The sequence below is a fragment of the Cnephaeus nilssonii genome, assembly GCF_951640355.1.
Source record: "Cnephaeus nilssonii genome assembly, chromosome: 8".
NCBI classification, from domain to species: domain Eukaryota; kingdom Metazoa; phylum Chordata; class Mammalia; order Chiroptera; family Vespertilionidae; genus Cnephaeus; species Cnephaeus nilssonii.
In genome coordinates this window covers 44,761,574-44,782,240 of record NC_137079.1, presented here as the reverse complement: position 1 = coordinate 44,782,240, position 20,667 = coordinate 44,761,574, and the positions used below count along the sequence as shown (strand labels likewise).

General features: G+C 37.6%; 1 protein-coding gene across 1 annotated transcript in view; it reads left to right on the top strand.

Annotated features, from left to right (window-relative positions):
• Positions 1 to 20,667, top strand: part of GPC6 (glypican 6) — a 1,109,667-nt gene that overhangs the window by 550,222 nt on the left and 538,778 nt on the right. The window contains exon 3 of the mRNA XM_079779109.1: positions 646 to 1,037. Within this exon, the coding sequence (XP_079635235.1) occupies positions 646 to 1,037 (392 nt within the window). The remainder of the gene's footprint in view (positions 1 to 645; positions 1,038 to 20,667) is intronic.

The following is a 20,667-nucleotide window of genomic DNA, read 5'->3' as shown; positions in this document are numbered from 1 at the left end:
GGGGTTGAGGTCCCCTCAGCCCAGGCTGAACCCTCTCCAATCTGGGAACCCTCGGGGATGTCTGACTGCCGGTTTAAGCCTGATCCTGGGAATTGGGTCTAAATCGGCAGTCGGACATCCCTCTCACAATCCGGGACCACTGGTTTCTAACTGCTCACCTGCCTGCCTGCCTGATTACCCCTAACTCCCCCCCACCGCCAGCCTGGTCACCCCCAAGTGCCCCCCCACCGGCCTGGTCACCCCTAACTGCCCCCCACTGGCCTGGTAGCCCCCAACTCCCCCCCCCCCCCGCTGGCCTGGTTGCCCTTACTGCCCGCTCCCCCCTGCTGGCCTGGTCACCCCACATAGCCTGCTGTTTGGTCATCCCTCACTAAACTCCCTGCTGGCCTGGTCGCCCTATGCAGCCTGCTGTTCAGTCGTTTGGTTACCCCTCACTAACCCCCCTGCTGGCCTTGTTGCCCCATGCAGCCTGCTGTTTGGTCTTTACTGTTACTGTGATGGTGTCCCAGACAATTTGCATAATCCTCTATTATCAGTATATAGATAGATAGAGAGATAGAGAGTTATTATTTTATTGAGGTAAGTAGATGCCTTGGGATTTATAGCTCTTCCTAATGTTTGACTATTTTCTCTTTTTATTTGCAGAATTTTTCCGAGAACTCCTAGAAAATGCAGAAAAGTCACTCAATGATATGTTTGTACGGACCTATGGGATGCTGTACATGCAGAATTCAGAAGTGTTCCAGGACCTGTTCACAGAGCTGAAGAGATACTACACTGGGGGCAATGTGAACCTGGAGGAGATGCTCAATGACTTCTGGGCTCGGCTCCTGGAACGGATGTTTCAGCTAATAAACCCGCAGTATCACTTCAGTGAGGACTACCTGGAATGCGTGAGCAAATACACAGACCAGCTGAAGCCATTTGGAGATGTACCCCGTAAACTGAAAATTCAGGTCACCCGCGCCTTCATTGCTGCTCGGACTTTTGTCCAGGGGCTGACTGTGGGCAGAGAAGTTGCCAACCGAGTTTCCAAGGTAATTGAAAATCTCTTATCTTTCTAATTGGTCTTCCACATTTACTCTTTTTATAAAATGAATGTTTACAAGAAATTCAAGGTGAAAATTCTCACATACAGTGGTCCTTGCTCTTCGAGAAATAAGCTAAGTGCCAAAGCTTAAGTCTGGCTTTTTTTCTTCCTTAGTGTGAGAGAAGATAGGATTTCAAGTTGTTCCATGCGCTTTGGAACATAATGCCAATATTTATCAGCAGTACAGCAGAGGAGTTTTTAGCAGGGATGGTGCAAAATCAGGTGTCTTGTAACCATGACCACTTGGCATTTCTGATCAGAGTTTTAAGGATGATAAATACTCATGAAGCAGTCCATCCAGAGGTTATAATCCCCTGCTAAGTCCCAAGGTGACAGTCTTCATTTGGCCTGCGAGTGGAGACAAGCTCTTTCACAGTGCCAGCACCTGGCATTTCTTCTTCTTTATCGCCCTTGTCAAAGTGGCCAAATTCCTTAATCATGAAGGAAGAACCTAGTGCTGACACCTGTAGAACTGGATTACCGAGGCCTAATGAATACAAAGTATAGATTCTTGCAGAGCATTCCTTTTGTTACGCATTAGCTTTGTAATTCAATGCCACATATCACATTGGGCTTAGGAGGAAGATAAATCACTGGCACGCATTTGTGCCTTTCCTTGAGGATGTCTCTAACCCCTTAATGCAAGGAGTGTTTCCCCACTGCTGTCTTTAAACATTGACTATTTGCTATAACTATTTCCTGTGCAGAGGATATCTGCCTTTGTTTAAATTGTTCTTTGACATTCAACTGCTCTTATGAGATGGGCTGGCCCACTTATGAGGTCAGTCCAACGAACACACTGAAAGATGATTACTTTCAGAGGCAAAGTAAAAACAATACTTAACAGGAATCTGATCTGATGTCACCCAAAGAAGGTCATATTTGTACAAAGATTATTGCTAAACTCAACTTTCTTATGGCAGGGTTGTGCCCAAGAGCCACACAGTTTTCGTAACTGTTGGTACTATTCTGCCATGTTCCTTTTCCTGCTTTGCTCGCCTCATTATTTATATCTTGGCATAAAGTTCATGTATCCTCTTAAAAAGTGTTTCTCTGGGCACTATTTGTAAAATTCATAGCAATTCATTTTTAAATTGTCAGTTCCTAAAACATTTATTTGAGCATCTGGGAAGATTAATCGCAAGAAGGCTTTAAAGGGGATAATCACAAAATATTTAATAACATACAACTCTATTTGTAAAAACAATGTGTTTTTTATTGAAAATCAACAATGTTCTGAAGTATAGAGCCCTAAAGGTGGATTGATAAGTAATTGGCCAGGTGTAACAGCAAGAGAAAATATGATGACCAGAGAAGGTTTGTAAAATATAGATAAGTATAAACCATAAAAATATAGTTCATATGTCCTAGAGCAGATAGATTTTGTGTGTCCTTTAAAAGTTTAATTACAGAGGCTTCAAATTAAAGTATGTGCTTTTGTTGAACAATGAGACAGACATCCATCCAGCTTTTGAGAAACATGAGGTAAGACATTCAAGCATGGATTGGTATATGCAACATTCCTGATTGTTTATGTTGATTCTGCCTAAGTGTGACTAATATTGAAGTGCATATATTTTGGTCTGGAGAGGTTCCAGTGAGATAAGAGGATGTTTTATAGAAAGGCTTCTAAAAAGCCACAGAGAAGGTTCCTGGTGACTCCTTTTCCTCAGGGGATGGCATTAACAGTTGCTGGAGATGGTGCCTCCCCTTCATCCATCATCCCGTGACTCTCAGCCTGAGATCTTTGCCTATCAAAAGGTAACATGCTACCCTTTGTGGTGCAGGTTGACATCATGGACCAACCACCAGTAGAGTATGACCTTTAACTTTTTTCCAGATGTGGTGCGGGATGTTCTCTTCAGTACCAAGAGCTTGTTTCCCCTAATTTCCTCATAGCCAACATTCATTTGCAGAGCAGCTGCTGTGGGTTTGTAATATAGTTTGTGGTCATGTAGCCATGGAAGGCTCACTGTTCAATGGAGATATGGGCTTGTTTGACCCAAGTTTTATTAGCACTCATCTACTCAGATCATAAATCCTATGCTGCCATCTGGGCACCACCATTAGATAGATAGATAGATAGATAGATAGATAGATAGATAGATAGATATGAATATATACACTTGGTTTAAAAGAAACTGAGCAGTTTTATTTTTTTCAAATAATTTATGACTCAGGGGTTTACATATATTACTGATGAACTTTCTCACCTAATCTTACCAAATGGTCTGTAGACACTAAACCAGATAGATCTATGTGGGCTATTCTGGTGCTGGTGATTTTCAGCACCCAAACTATTTCTGGTAATAAGAATAAAATATTACAAGGGCAAAATATATAAAGAGGAGAAGCAAGGTTGGTGTTTGAGGTTTAAGCCCTTCATAAATCTGAAGTCTCCCTGTGGTGTGTTCATTGAGTGATTTAGAATTGGTGAAATGATTGCAGAAGAGTTCAGAGATTCAAGGCCAAGTTCCAAAACTGAGATCTACAAACTGGCTTATCTCCTGCATCTTGGTTTGAGGGGTATTTTCTTTTCCTCAGTTTCTTTCTTCTCTTTCAGTGGCTTCTTAAATATGAAGGGATCATTAACAGCTTCTAATTAATTGTTTTGACTGGAAAATTTTTCTATTTGGCAAAATACAGCAGAGCAGTTTGACATAAATGTTTTGAGGCATCATTACAGGGAATTTTCTTATCAGAAAAATGGATGACTAATTTGCAGGCATAAACATAATAATTTTTTAAACTTGTTTTTGCCATCTTCTATATACATTGTCTTTTGTTAAGCTTAGAATGGAGCAAGTAATTTTAATTAACTACAACTGGATCTTAGGTTGTTTGAAGTATTATATGATTCTAGAATAGATATCTGTGGTCATTTAGGCAGGATTCATTTTCTGCATGAATGACTATTTTTGAGAGTGTCACATGTTGACAAGATGAGGAGAATCAGTAACTTTTATGCTTTGCTGGTGGAATTGTCAATTTATGTATTTAATTTGGATAAGAATTCCAAAATACCTGTATTATTGAAGAAGTCCATATCCTAAAACTGCAATTCTGCACCTGCAGAAACTGTTTCTCGTGTGCACAGATAGATATAGAAAAGAATGTTTAAAGCAGCATTGTTTACAACAACAAAAAAATGTAGAGATGTCATTAATGCCCCATTTACATTAAGGACGATCTCTGATCTCTTCACACCATGGAATCCTATGCAGCCTTGAAAATAAGTGAATTACATTTCTGTGACACATCATCTGTATATTGCATTGTGTGCCCACCACCCAAAGTCAAATCATCTTTCATCATCATATATTTGACCCCCTTTACCCTTTACTATTTCCCCAACCCTGTTCCCTCTGGCAATCACCATACTGTTGTCTGTGTGTATGAGTTTCAGTTTTATATCCCACATAGGAGTGAAATCATATTGTTCTTAGCTTTTGCTGACTGATTTATTTTGTTATTGCATATTTTCTTATGGCTGAGTAGTATTCATATATATATATATATATATATATATATATATATATATACACACTAGAGGTCCAATGCACTAAATTCGTGCAAGGGGCTTGGCCCCCCACCATGGTGGTGGCCACCTCTGCCTCAGCCCTTGCAGCCCTGGCTTTGTCCGGAAGGTCATCTGGAAGGACATCCGGTCTAATTAGCATATATGCTTTTATTATATAGGACTAGAGGCCCGATGCATGAAAATTCATGCAAGAGTAGGCCTTCAGCATTGGCTTTTCTCCAACACCCAGGACCCAGGCTGCCGGTACTGCCTTACCTCGGGCCACCCGCAGGCACCCGGGACCCGGGCTGGCTTCCCTCTGGTCCCGGTTTTGTCAGGAAGGATGGATGGAATGATGTCTGGTCTAATTAGCATATTACCCTTTATATATATATATACCACATCTTTACCCAATCATCTAGCGAAGGATGCTTTGGTTATGTCCATGTCTTAGCCACCATGAATAGTGTTGCAATAAACATAGGGATGCATATATCTTTGCAAATAAATGTTTTTGAAAATTTTGGGTAGATACCCAGGAAATATGGTAGCTCTATATTGGGTCATATGGTAACTCTATTCTTAATTTTTTGAGGAACCTCCATATTATTTTTCACAGTGGCTATATCTGTCTACATTCACACCAACAGTGAATGAGAGTTCCCTTTTCTCTACAACCTCTCTAATACTTGTTAAACATCAGATGGTAGTTACCTCTGGGGATTAGGTTTGGAGGGATTATAAAGGACAGGTATACAGGGGTTTCCAAAGTTACCAATAACATACTGTTTCTTAATCTCTATACTGTATTTATGTGTGTGTATGTATTTAGGATTTTTTTAATGAAAAAGACTAAAGTGAGGTAAGACTTTACCATGTTCATCTTTTCATCTGTGCAGATATAATCAAATCCCCAAGCTGCCTGCACTCAGGTGCTTGTCAGCCTTACTGTTTTTTATGGATTTGTTAACCATTACTTTCTATGCTCCACATTGCTCAATGATATCAAGTAGGTGTGGAAGGCAAAGTCTAAAAGGAGGATGAAAACAAAACTTTATCATATAGTAGCATGAGAGAAAGGATCCAGACAATTAAATCACACCTTCACCCATAAATGTGTGTGTGTGTGTGTGTGTGTGTGTGTGTGTGTGTACATTGGTGAGCAGAAACATGGGTGCCAGCAGTCCCCATGACACTGAAGAACACATAAAGAGGGCTGCATACAGAAATATTAACAGGCTGTCTGTTTAGACCAAGCTTCAATTATTCCTCATGAAGGCAAATGAGGAAATAACTTTAGTGTCTTCACTGGTCATTCTCGATGCCATTTAAACAAAGAAGACATGACTTTCATATCTTTCTGCTTTAATCAAAGTGACTTCTGTGAGTAAAAACTGTAAATTGTGTTAATAGCAATTTCATCAAGTCATTTCATAGATTCATTCCAAACAAATTAGGTAGGTAGTAGAGCTGGGATCTGTAGAACTTGAACTATTGTCAAATACTGTCATGCTCTATCATCTATCTATCATCAATCTTCTATCATTCTGCCTATCCATTTTCCATCATTCTGTCTATTTATTTATCTAAAAATCTTTCTTGTTTGTCATTACAGTGAAAAGAAAATCAGTTTGGCTTTTCATCCTTAGTAAGACAGAATATTTTTGTCAATAGATACCGGCCTATATCTGCCTCACTGACTGTTGTGTTTGAATGAAGAGCCTCTTAACTGGTTCATCCACCTGAGTAAACAGCCTTGCCTTTGCAGTGTGCCTAGAGAGTCAATTTTCAATAAATGTGGTTGATGGACCATAAGGCTGAAAAAAATTATCATCAAATTTTGTAAAATGAAGGCTATGAAGTACATTTATTTAGAATATTCTCTATCACAATAGAAAAGCATTCTGAAGAATTTGCCATGGATTAATTTACAAGAGAAATGGTATTTAAATTAGCTGTTTGCTTTTGGGAAAGAATTTAAGATATAAAGACTACTTGTTATAGCTCTCACCTGAATTATTTGTTCAGTTTCTTCAGTGGTGATCTTTTGATTGGAATTAATTTTTGTGGAGTCATCCAAGACCACAAAAAAGCCTGAGGTGAATGAAACCTTTTCATAGTTCTTCTGTGATTAGTATATTCTCTTTTGCAATAGATGATTATTCAGTGTAGGTTACTTCATAATGTAGTGTTTTGAAATTATCAATAATGCTTCTATGTTTACAAATTTTAAGTCAACATGAATAATATATGCTTTCACTTTTATGATGGTGATTATATTTAGAAAGTACTTTGCAGCCAATAAATAAATAATCTCATGATAAAGATAGTAATAAAATGGTATTAGCACTAAGCATCATAATAACAAAGTAGTTTATTATTATAATAACTCATTGAAAATGTATAGGTTTTACTATGGTCCAAGTTCTGTAATAAGAACTGGAAATCACAAGAATATAAGCTAGTTCATAAGGAGAAAAGAACATTTCCCCTCAAGAATAGCATGTGGGATTTTCCAGATGAGTGTAGAGAGTTAAGATCAAAGGTCCCATTTTGATTAAAACAATTTGGTTATTTTGATTAAAACAACTAAAATATTTATTACTAATTTTATGTTCTCAGGCTAATGTATATTTTTGTTATATAAATGAAAAATGTTTGAGTTATAAGAAGAGGTTAAAACTTGAAGAAAATTAAGTATTTACTCTAACACATTAAAAACTATTTGTGTATTCTTTCTTCTTGTTCTTTTTTTTTGTACCTTGTACCTATTTCTAATATCTATATTTAAGTTGGGCTATTTTATTTTAAAATTATAATTTCTACTGGAATTCCATTAAAATGAGTGCCATTCTCCCCATTGAATGCAATTTTGAAATTTTGTTCATGCTGAAAGAAGTTAAGAGTGTTCCTAACTGTGTCTAAATGCAACATAGCTAGAAAAGGTTTGGAAACCACAGTTCTGACTATACTGTATCTAACAGGTAAAATCTTCCTCTCCCCTAAAAACTGAGATGGAGTGGTTATAATAGCCCAACATTCATCTGATCCAAATGTGGAATCTTATCAAAGTAGAGCTATTTTGAAGATTTGGCTCAGTTCTTATGAATACACATTTGTTTAGTGTGTTTTCAATGCCAAATATTGTTGCTAACTTATTGAGATACAAAGACTAAGCAAGTTAAAGTACTTACAAGTACTAATTTGAAAGAGGGAGGTAGAAATAAATAACATCAATATATAGTATAATGAGAGAATTGTGCAATAAATGTTTTGGGAACAGAAATGGGAGGCACTTAGCTTAATCTTGGGTGCAAAAAGCCATCAATGGTATAAAAGCCTGATCCATACATTGAAGGATATGTGGGCCTCAGGCAGACAGTGAAATCACCCAGCATGCTGAAGATGCTTCAGGTACAAGTAAGCAGAAGCAAGAGGTGTGATATCCAATGATGTGTGTAGAGAGTTGCAAGCAGGTGGTATTCCTAAGGCATAAGCTACAAGGCAATGCATAGCAGGAGATAAGGCTGCTGACCTTAACTGAATTCTTGAATAAGAACTATCCCACTAATGCTTTTGTTCATGTCTATTTGCCAGTAGAATTAAAACAAATATTTATGTGGTTAGTAGTCTTCCTGTACTTTCAAAGGACAAACATGTGCTGAGAACCTACTACGTGCTGGGCATTTTTTTATAAGGAACAAAAAATTGCAATAGCATTTTCCTTAGGGAAATCACTATCCTCAGTCTATACAGAAGTTGTGGTGCAAATGAGCAGTAAAATGTGTATAAAATACTGTGTAAATCAAAATAAATACATGTTTTCCTTTATGTGGGGAAATTGGAAAAATAATCTCAAGAGTAATAATCATAACTAGTTAGATTAAAGAATGAACAGGGTCTTACTGAGGGAGGAAAGATGTAGGGCTTCTTGCCAGGGGCTCAGCTTGTACAAAGGCATAAATCATGAGAGATCATGATTTATTGGAGATGATGCTAGGAAGTAGATCTGTATTATATTATGTTTATATTCAAGGAAAGGATTTTAAAAGACTTTACATAGGCAAAGAGGTAATACCCAAGATTTTTCAAAAGACAAATAGATGATCAGACTCTTACTTATAAAAGGATGGTCCAGGTATAGGGCAGGTACGTCTTACGTAAGTGTTGTTCTACCTGATTTCAACCGGCAGATCAGGGAGTCCTTCCTGCACCTGCTGTTTCTCAATTCCTTCAACTTAAATTATTCATTATATTGCCCTAGCCAGTTTAGATCAGTGGATAGAGGGTCGACCTGCAGATTGAAGGGTCCCTGGTTCGATTCCGGTCAAGGGCACATGCCCAGGTTGCAGTCTTGATCCTCAGTAAAGGGCATACAGGAAACAGCCAATCAATAATTCTCTCTCATCATTGATGTTTCTATCTCTCTCTACCTCTCCCTTCTTCTCTAAAATTAGTAAAAATATATTTTTAAAAAATATTCACTATGCCAAGGAACCATAATTTGGGAGTGTTCTGAACCCCACCACTGATATAACAAGGAATATTAAGAAATTTAAAATAAAAAGTATTCAGCTTGATGGTAGTTGTTTATATTAATAAAAGCTTGAATTCAAGGAGCATCCTTGTCTCCAAACAGAGAGATTCCAGAGAGGAATCCAAACAGCCTTGCTAAGTTCCCCCATTTACTACCCTCAGCTCATAGTCTTTATCCTGTCACATTCCTACTCTTTATCAAACCATCAAACCTAATACAAAAACTTGAGGCTTAACCATTTTTTGGGTATTTACTTCATTATAAAGGCTTCCATGTCATGTAAAATGTATATTAAACAAATTTGATATAAATTACATATACATGCTTTCTCCTGTTATAAAAAATATGGTTGTTCCATGGGAATATAAACTGGATTGGGAGAGACTGTCAGGGGCAGTGACGGGAAACTATTGTAATTGCATATGATCAGTGATGAGACCTGGGGCGGAGCAGGTGGAGCAGAGTAGAAAGTGCATCTGAAGAGAAACAAAGAAGCCAGCATGGCATAGATGAGTTTTGTCTTCTTGGGTTGTATGCCCACCACCCAGCACAGTTCCCAGCACAGTTTGTTCCCATTTAGTAACAGTTGCCTGCCTGCTTGGTGGTTTGAGAATCACCAACAAATAAATGGTTGTTGGCAAAGGATGGTATCATTTAGCTAGATAAAGAAGAGAACAGGATCAGAAGGAACACCAGAGTATAAATATTTAAAGAGGAAGAGGATACAGAAAGGAAAGCAAATGACTGAAACCAGAAAAGCATATCATCCTGAAAGTATAAAGAGAGAGAATTTCAAGAAATAGAATAATCAAAGCATCAAATGTTGCAGATAATCAGGTGGGAGGGGAAGAGAAAATAAACCTTTGGATGTAACCGTTAGGATCTTACTAGCTATAGCAAGAGCAGTTTGATTGGAGTGGTTTTGATTGGTTGAGAAGTTAATTATTTTTCCTATATATTCTGGAACAGGCTGGATAAAGCATGATCCATGGACTAGTGTCCAAACATGAGCAAGCTGTTATAGTTCTGCAACAAGTACAAAAATTGAAAAATTAAAAAAAAGTCTTGAGAGAACATTTAAATTGCCTGACGTCCAAGACCCCATCAGAGGATTCCTCCTGGGATGTTGTTGAACTTAGTCTCGGGCAGTGTGAGCTGCATCTGAGTTAAGCTCTGTATGATCAGGTAACAGGCCATGAAATGCTGGGGAAAATCAAAAGATCATCAAAAGCCTCTCCAGATCATTTGAGCCTCACACAGATAGTTTGAGATGAGATGTACTCTATTGTAGGACAATGGTAAGAATCCTATATAATAGAAACCTAATATGCAAATTGAATGAAAAGCGGAAAGACCAGTCGCTATGATGCACACTGATCATCAGGGGGCAGACACTCAACTCAGGAGCTGCCCCCAGCCCAGCCAAGGCAGGTGCCAGTGGGGGCCATCCGATTGCCTTGCCAGTCACCTGGTAGAGGGAGGAGACCGGTGGCAGCGGGAGGATGGGGGGGGGAGGGGCTGGTGAGTAGGCGGCACCAAGCCGGCCAAGGTCGGGTGCCAGCGGGGGGGGGGGGGGGGAGGGCAATTGCCCCGCTGGTTGCCCCACAGATCAGCCCTGATTGCCGGCCAGGCCTAGGGACCCTACCCATGCATGAATTTCATGCACTGGGACTCTAGTAGGAAAATAATGAACATATTTCGCTCTGTTCTATTGGTGTGCTTGGACTTTCTCTGTCTTGTATGCAGTTTCTCTCTACCCTTTTTTGTACCCTCCTGCCCTAGTCTTTCCCCCCTGGGGTACATTCTCTATGTTTACATCCATGAGGGGCTCTCCTAAAGCCAGTTCCATTGGCATGCCTACTCTTCCTCTGCCCCACAAGCACATGGACTACTCGGGCCAGGGGAAATGTGTGCTATGTGTGTCTTTGTTACTAATCAGGAGCACCCACTGGTGACATGTGCCCTTTCAGGGATGCCACAAATAGCAAAGGTCCAAGGATAAATCTCTGGTGCCCCAACTCAAGGAATCCGCCTCTAAAACGACCCCATAAGGGAGAACAGACCTGACAGTTTATCCCAGTGTCAACGCTGACTCTGCTCTTGGGTACTTATCTCCGAATGCATTTATGCTTTTCCTACCAGAAGGTTCTGTGAAACAAGGTTTGAACAACAGTCGTGCTGTAATGACTTGCACATGCAAAGGCACGTTCGGAGTGCTGACAGGAGACCGTGCAGGCTGCGTGATGTCATGGGCTGAACTTGCAAGTTCGGAGGATTTCTCTTTTATTGTCCCATCTTCAGAGATTCAGTGTTACAAGGACATTCCCTGAGGCAATATCAGTGCACTGTAGAGGTTTATGAGCCAAGATATACATCAAAAAGAATTTTAATAAAGCTTGACAGATATATTGCATTAGTAGTGCTGACATGGTGAAGCAGGACTTATGGAGAGAGTAGGACATATTGGTATTTTTTTTTAAATGAGGTATTAGGTCATACAGATATTTGATTATAAGAAAGATGGAGGGGATGTATTATTACATGCCATAGATTTTCTCCATTGTTATCTCTGTGATTACAAGCAAGGGTTATTCCCCTTCACATGTCTGCATTTTACCTCTTCATCTTGATGAGCGATATTCAGTGCAAACACAATGGATCAACCCCACATGCTTAGAAAATAGTCATTATATTATACAATATCGAAACTCTGCATTTTCTTGTGTCTAAATCGGATAGCCAAGAATGCAAATGGACAGTTCAGAGTTTCAGTACTAGGATAATGGTGACTTTGACATTCAGATGTAAGTAAAACTGTGGCCTAAATCAAAGAGACTTCAAGTTAACATCAGTTGACACTTCATGGCTGGCATAAACAGATTTTTAAAAATTTATTTTCACCCTTGAAGGAATGTGCTGTATGTCAAAGATGCCCTGTCTTATTTAATACTAAGTAGGATTTTATATGGAAATTTTATTCTCATCAGTTCATGGTATCAAAGAAGCCATCAAGGCAAACTTTTCTGTGTTCATTTTGTATAGGATTTTGGCAATTTAAAAAGTTCATTCATGGAACATTTAAGCTTTCATAAATATATTAATTATGGAAACATTATTATTCTGCATACTATTCTCATAGTAGGTGCAAATATGAGTCTCTCCATAAAGAAATATATTTGTTTATTAAAAATGGGTGTTAAAACTTGCTTCATTTGCTGGCTTTCTAAAATTTTTTTTAAGTAAATATATATATCTAGACTTGAGGCAAAATTCATTTCACTGGTTTTTAATGAAAATGGATATCAGTTAGTAAGACATAAAATATTTTACAGTGATTTTAAAATTAGCAGAGAGCCAAACACTCTGAAGAGATCCTCATTCTTTTCTTCTAAGGTTTTGTTGCTCAGATGAGAGGCTGGGCCAAGGAAAATTCATCCGTGCTTGCAATAACACATTTTATTGAAAGGACGAACCTTGTGATATCTGACTGCATTTGCAGACAGAAGATAACTATGTAAAATATTTATGACACTATTTCCATAAGATATCACAGGTATCTATTTTGAAATGGAGAAAAAAGTACCCTGACATTTTGACTAGGATGGCAGATACAATCCAGATTGAAAAGACTTTATTTGTGCAGGGGGTTTGCGTGTGTGTGTGTGTGTGTGTGTGTGTGTGTGTGTGTGTGTGTGTATTTTCAAGTGCAAGCTATTTTTCCAATGACAGTATGACATACCAATTATGATAAATTGTAAAGCCTTTGATTTCTAGCTATTCAAGGTCTCCCTCATGATCAATTAAGAGTTTATCACTTGTGTTGTATTTATGGGACAAAGGGAATTGGGGAAGTGTGTTGATCTTATGAATTATTCAAGCCAAATGGACATTTCCCCCCTTACTTTAGCCAAAAAGCTCAAATAAGAATTGCCACTGTAGCTTAAGTCACCTGGATATTTATTTTTATTGGTGGTCAGAAAAATAATTTTATGCATTTTTACATATCTCTTTATGACAATAAAATCAATATGGGCTCAACAAAAAGAAAAGAATGTTGAAAATGCAGAAGAGCCCCTAGCTGATTTGGCTCAGTACATAGAGCATTGGCCTGCGGACCCAAGGTTCCTGGGTTTGATTCTGGTCAAAGGCAAGTACTTTGGTTGCAGGCTCCTCCCAGGCCTGGGCCCTGGTCAGGACAGTTCAGGAGGCAAACAATCTATGTGTTTCTCTCACATCGATGTTTCTATCTGTCTTTCCCTCTCTCTTCCACTCTCTCTAAAAATCAATGGGAACATAGTAATAATAATAAAAATAAAAATAAAAGAAATAAAAGAAGAAAATCTTATTTTAAAAGAAAATGCAAAAGAATACAAAAAAATAAAAATAAAATAATCCTAAATTTCCATCTCCAAGAGATAACATGTCAAAACACTGACTCTAGTCTTGTTCTGCCTCTAATATATTTTACATATAAGTAACTCATGTGAGATGTTTAATATTGGACTCTACTTATTTTCACTTTACAATTATAAGTATTTTTCTACATCAATAGCTTTTCTTTTTAAAAAAATCACTCTTATTTCTTAAGTATTTATTTTACAACCTAAGATATTTGTTTGCTGCTAAAACATTTGGGGATCTCTTACCGATAGTCAACCTGTGGACATACTCACTAACAGCTGTCATAAGTAGTTTATGTGTGTGTGGGCGTGTTTAGCTTAACCCCTTTTTGCATCTGAATGTCAAGCAGGGGAATTCCATGACTTCCTTATCATGTATTTTACTGTTGAAATTTCTTGATTGATTTATAAATACTCCAGACAGTTGTATGAATTAAAGTGGAGGTAGAAATGAGGCTGATAGAAAAACATTCATTAAAACTCCCTGGACAATACTTCCTCAGGGGCCAAAAATCTGGATTTAAGCTAAATTACAAACTGGTGTATCTTAGTGGTAACTGGTCCACAGGCATGTTTTATTTGGCATGACATTTTTAAAGTTTTCAAATAATGTTCTAAAATTTGAAGAATTAACATAAAAATGTGAATTTGTATAATTTCTTGCACACTCTGGCTACCTGGTCATGTGTTCTGCATGGCAAAAAATGAGCTTGTGTTAAATAATGTTTAGGTTGAGATTCTTTTACCTTGAACATCCAGATTGCAGTTTGAAACACGTCCGTTACCCCTGGAGTTGGTCTGATTCTGAAATTGATATTGCTGACCTTCTATCACTATCATTGGCTCTTTCTCAGATAGTGGAGAAGTGATTCTCTGTACCACTCTTTTCTGAAAGTGAAATGTGAAAAATAAGTAGGTCCATGTTTCAAGAAAAAAATGGTAAAAATAATGATGATCATTCTTTAATAAATTTAGAAAATTCTAAATATTTAATATGCAAATAGTATCTGCTTAATAAATGCAGCCAGTGAACCTCATACATGGTTAATATCTCTGTAGCAAGTGAACTTGCAAACCCTCCTTTAAGCTTTCTATTAGCCGTCGCTATGCAGTACATATTCTTCTTTAATCAAATAAAAGCAAACTGATAGCTAAGAAAAACAACAACAACTCTACTGTTCCTGAGTTTGTGATCAAGAAAGTGTCTTTCCCTTTAATGTCCTTAAGAACATCCTTATAATGTGCACAGCTGGAAGTTCTCTCCTGATGAAATGGACCTCAGCAAGCACAGGCCTTTTTCTAATCAATGTCATTATAACACCATCAACATTATCAAATTTTCTTCCTGTCTAGCATGAATGGGAGCTAACAGTTTTGGAGTACTTGCCAGCCACTATGCTAAGAACTTATATGCACTGTCGTTTAATCCTTATCATACACCTATGAGATAGGTATCGTTTTTATATCATTGATTAGGTAAGGAACAGGAGCCTGGACTGTAAATCCACACGGCCTCTCACAATTGAGGCTTTTGTCTTCGAATTTAGCAAGCTAGTGTTGGACAGTATTGCCCAATAGCAACCTGATAGCAACCTGATATGTGATTTAATTTTTTAAAATAATTTATTTTACTCACATTAAAATGAATAGAAACAAGTGAAACTAACTTCAACAATAAATTTTACTAAACTAAATACATCCAAAACATTACATTTAAATATCTAATCAATACAAAAATTGTTAATGAGGTATTTAAAGTGTTTGTGTAAAAACTCCTCACATTTTTATGTGTATTTTGCACTTCTAGTATATCTCAATTTGGGACTGGCCATATTTCACATGTTCAAGAGCTACAAGTGGCTAGTGGCTAATATTTAGACAGTAGAGATGTGTCATTTTAATGCATTAGTTTCCTATTTAAGGTATAGAATTTTAGGAACTCACACCAGGAAGTCTAAACTCTTATGATTAATTATTTATATAGTTTCTCCAGTTATAAGGGAAATAGAGACAGATTTGTCTTTGTGTGATGTTTTGGACCCTGTCTGGAACTCTGACATAAATAATTGGACACTTTATTAGGAGATTTGTTCTTTCCAGTCCCTCAAAGGCCCTGTACATGGTATTACTGGTATCCCTAAGTGTAAAAAGCATCAGGAAAACTGGAAATCACCATGGATGAATTGATCTATGGTTTTCAATCCTTCTTGGGAAGGTGGATGAGACTAATGAATGCAGGTGTTGGCAACTATCTATGGATGCAGCATTCAGAGTAGGCAATGGATATGCCTACCCAATTGATGATGAAAAGGGGCTCATGAAGATAGTTGGCTCTTAAAAATGGATCCTCCCCAGCAGGCTTGGTTTAGTGGTTGAGCATCAGCCCATGAACCAGGAAGTCATGGTTCAATTCCCAAGTCAGGCCACCATTGAGGGAGGGTTGCGGGCTCAATCCCCAATATGGGGCATGCAAGAGGCAGCTGATCAATGATTCTCTCTCGTCGTTGATGTTTCTATCTCTCTCTTTCTCTCTTCCTTTCTGAAATCAATAAAAATATATATTTTTAAAAATGGATCTTAATGCTCATAATCACTGGACCATATGACTCAAAACCACATGACTAATTTGAGTTCAGACTAATTTGAGGGCATTTCCACAGTTTTTTGGTAAGGATAGCACTTTTCAGGTAAAATCCCAGGAGCATCAGTTCTCTTAGATTTATCATAAAACATTTTAGCACATAGTTTTTATTTTTTTTAAATATATTTTATTTATTTTTTACAGAGAGGAAGGGAGATGGATAGAGAGTTAGAAACATCGATGAGAGAGAAACATCGATCAGCTGCCTCCTGCACACTCCCTACTGGGTATGTGCCCACAACCAAGGTACATGCCCTTGACCAGAATCGAACCTGGGACCCTTGAGTCCGCAGGCGACGCTCTATCCACTGAGCCAAACCGGCCAGGGCAGCACATAGTTTTTAAAAGAAACTAGAAAATTTAGTCAATTACTGTTTGGGTGCAGAAAGTGATGCACTAGGGTTGACAAAGTTGATGAAATTCATCTTCCCCAAATGCCTGTCACTGTTAGAGAAGAGCTTATCATGAGAGGGATCCTATTGAATAAATCCTATTATGGAATTGATAACTTTCATCACTGCTCTGCAAACTGATGTGTCATTGGGTGGGTTTCCCTTTGTGAGGTAGAGAATCAGATCAACCCGGCATAAGGAGCAGCCATGGTGTCTGGATACAGCTTCCCCCAGGGCCATAATACCACAGTGCTCGAGTGCTGACTTTACACTTCCTTTATAATTATATTCATCAAATTAATTTATAACACATAAACTAATTTATTGTGCGATTTAAAAATCATTTCCCTCAAGAGAGCCCAGAATATTAAGTTAGGAGTTTTTTTGAGCACACTTTGACTCAATTTCAGGGGCAGGCATTTTAATGTCAGCATCCCATAATTTTCTCTCTACTTTCCACAGATTACAAGTAATTCAGAGTATTTTTAATGAAGAGAGAGTTTGTGGATCATTTCTGCCTATCAAATTCTTATTTTGTCTTCATTCCAACATCGACAGTTGCATTTTGTCCTTGGTGTTCAGGGACCCTGCCAACTTAATTTATTGAAAAATGAGTTTAATAATGTGAAGCAGCACAATCAATCACTTTGTGGCCTCATTTAAGTCTCTTTCTTTCAGTGTTGCTTCCATCTATATTTCTCCCATTTCATTGCCTCAGTTTCTGCTGAAATCTAAACTCTGATCACCTTAGGTGTGGGCTGTACTTTAGGCTCTATACTTTCATCCTAAGACCATCCTCATCACATCCCATTTTGACTAAGTCCTGTTCATAAATCCCAGCAGTATATGGCTTCCCAATTACTCCAAAAATTTGGAATGTTTACCGAAGTGCTTTGCTTTCCTGATAGATATAAACTTAAAATGACAGGTTCCCATCTACAAGAGATTGACAAGGCTGAAGTCAGCAGCCTAGCTTTGTCTTCAACCTCTCGCTCACCTTTCTGCCTTGTATCATTAGTTCCAACTCCATGTCCAATTCTATTATAGCAAATTTATTCAAGCTTTGCCCCAACATAAAAGTTTTTGTGACACTTTCTGTCATTCTCTTTACCTGTTATGCCCTTCTTTCCTCTCCCCAGCAAATCAGCTTTCTTGCCTCCCTCAAAACTTGCTAAAATGTACTCGTTGACCATTCTAGTGTCTTCAGGAAGCTCCGTTCAGCCTAATCCGTGGGTTTTTTTTATACCCAACCTCTTTTCAGGACCTCTGTACTATGCATTTACCACGTTCCTGTGCAGTTCTTCATATATTGTTTGCTTTGAAGTATCCACATTTTCCTGTAGGATGGGCCACCTCACCCTGAAGATTGTAACTTAAGTACCCATGGAAGGAGCATGACTTCCATCTTTAATATTCCTCAAAGCAAGCAGTACTGGAATATGGGTGTGGTAACCATTGAATAAATAGTATTGCTGCTGTTATATATATATTTTCCTTTCTTTTAGTGTTATCATGCTTAGAATGGTGAGGATAGTTAGTATCCATATGTAGTATAAGATCTCCAACCTTATTGTAAATAGCATCTAAATTTGTAATGGTTTCAGATAAGGATGTAATATAGGTCCTTCTAAAATTCCACCTCTCCCGCTAAAAAAAAAACCCAAACACATTAAATACTCAGTGCAAGAGAGTATACTCAACAGAACTGTAGCTCCATTGTGTATTTGTTGGGACATTCGTGCAGAAAGACATGATGGCAACTAAAAATTAGTAACTGAATATAGGCTGGGAAGCCATGTATTTCCTTAGCTATGACCTGGACATTGTAGTAGCTTGAGATCTGTTGAAGAGTAATGAGTCTTTATTTGTATCCAGACTTGCAAAAATATCTCTATCATCTATCTATATTTAAATATAAATATCTATATTATTTCCTGAGATACTGCAGCAACTATGCTTTCACTCCTATTTTTTCTTTGTCTTAGAACTCCTCTTTCCAGAGACTTATTGACTAAATTATCATAATTGAGTCCAGTAAAGTATTAGTGGAGAGAAGTGTGGTTTCACAGTGTTCAAGCGTCACCACTGTAGATTTCCTTAACTGTGGTTAAATAGAAGAGAAGGATGAGCCAGAATGTTGAAATATTGGAAATATTTTTATGGTGTGTTATAATAATTATTAAAGAGAAAGGAAAGAAATGAAGGGAAAAGCAACTAATCTCTTTTGTAAAGTGCTCGCATTGCGCATTTACAATTAAGCTGTTCTGATTTCTGTAATTAAAATAATTTCCTCTGAGAGGCCTTAATAGTTCATGCCCATGAGTACAAAAACTGCTGTGTCATGAATGAACTATTGAAAGAAAGGTCTTATTCACGTGCTTTAGTTCCTATGAGAAATCTTGAAAACAAACCAAGCATGTAAAAGGCAATCAGTAGGGTTAGCTAGGGGTCATTTTTTTTTTTTTTTTTTGCAGTCAATGAAGATATACCAGCTCATGCATTTATTCATCCATCATTCAGCAAACATTTATTGAGCCCTAACTCTTTGGTAGGTGCAATGGGTACAATGATGAATGAGGTTAGCCCTGCCCTGAAAGAACCCCCATTCCAAAGTAGGTATCAGAGAAATGAATAGTGGAGGGTGATAAGTGCTAAGATTGAGTTTTGCCTGGATCATAAGAACGCAGGTGTCCATTGATACAAGCTAATCCCATGGAGACCTTTTTGCCTTAGTATATATCGCCAGTCATGGATTTAGCTTCAACAGGGATATCAATTGTAATGGAGATATGAAAGTTCACTGTTTAATTATTTAGAAGATAGAACTATATAAACAGTTAATAAATGCTTATTGATTAGGTACAAAGTACACTATATATATATATATATATATATATATATATATATATATATATGTGTGTGTGTGTGTGTGTGTGTGTGTGTGTGTGTGTGTATACACATTAGGAATACATGCTATACCATAAGCATAATATTAATACAACATAGGGGGGGAAGTAAAGAGAGGAAAGTTTAATGATGTAATCTAGAGTTCACTAGACCAGGAATAGCAGATAAAGATAACTGGGATTGAATTATTACTTTGACCCTAATTAGTTGTCTGAATGAATTAATTTCTTTCCTCCTAGGTGGAGTGACTTGGAGTAGATAAAATGTTTACTGCGAGTGAAATTCCCAGTGTGACATTTACTGGGGTTATAGACATAAAACCTAGGAACTAAGATATATCTGTATAAACACACACACACACACACACACACACACACACACACACACACACACACTCAGGACTGCACATCTGGACATTTAGATGTGTGTAGAAAAGGGCTGTGGCTTTGGAATGTATCCATCTACTGCCTCTGGTCATAACTCTTATAATTGGGCTCCCCTCTAATTCAGATGCCATACAACTTACTCTTACTCTTTGTTAAATCAGGTCATTGCTTATTTTAGAAATCACTTCAAATTCCAAAGGCACTATTGAGCAGTAGGATACCTGTATGCTTATTGAGTTTCCATGGGCCACCTAGAGTTAGACTTGTGTGTTTGGCACTTACATCTACAATGCTATATTTTCTCCCAAAATTAATATTTTTGGGAGATATTAATATATTTTATATATTAATATTAATATAAAATATTAATATATTTTCTCCCAAAATTAATAATTTTAATTTTGGCACTCAAGATGTTTTTGTTGTTAATGGGTATTACTGCCAGAAATAATGGATGCCCTGCTGAAACAATGGCATTTTCAATGCTCTCTACTAAACCAACACTTGATTGGCACGTGTGTCCTAGAAAAAAATAGCATAGCATCTTGTTAGAGGGTACAGTGCCATCTACCCATCAGGGAGGAAGTTAGGCTGAAAAATGGCCATAAACGAAGTCAGCTGGGGGTGTTCAGCATGAATATCAGGCTCACTGGAGTAAAGGAAAGTAAATACTCTTACGAAAATATTTTGCTTTTTTAATGCAACATTTCCTATTGACTACATAACTTTTCAAATATATCTCAGGAAGATTGGCACACTCTTTTGCTAAGTTGGAAGAATGGATTTTAAAATGT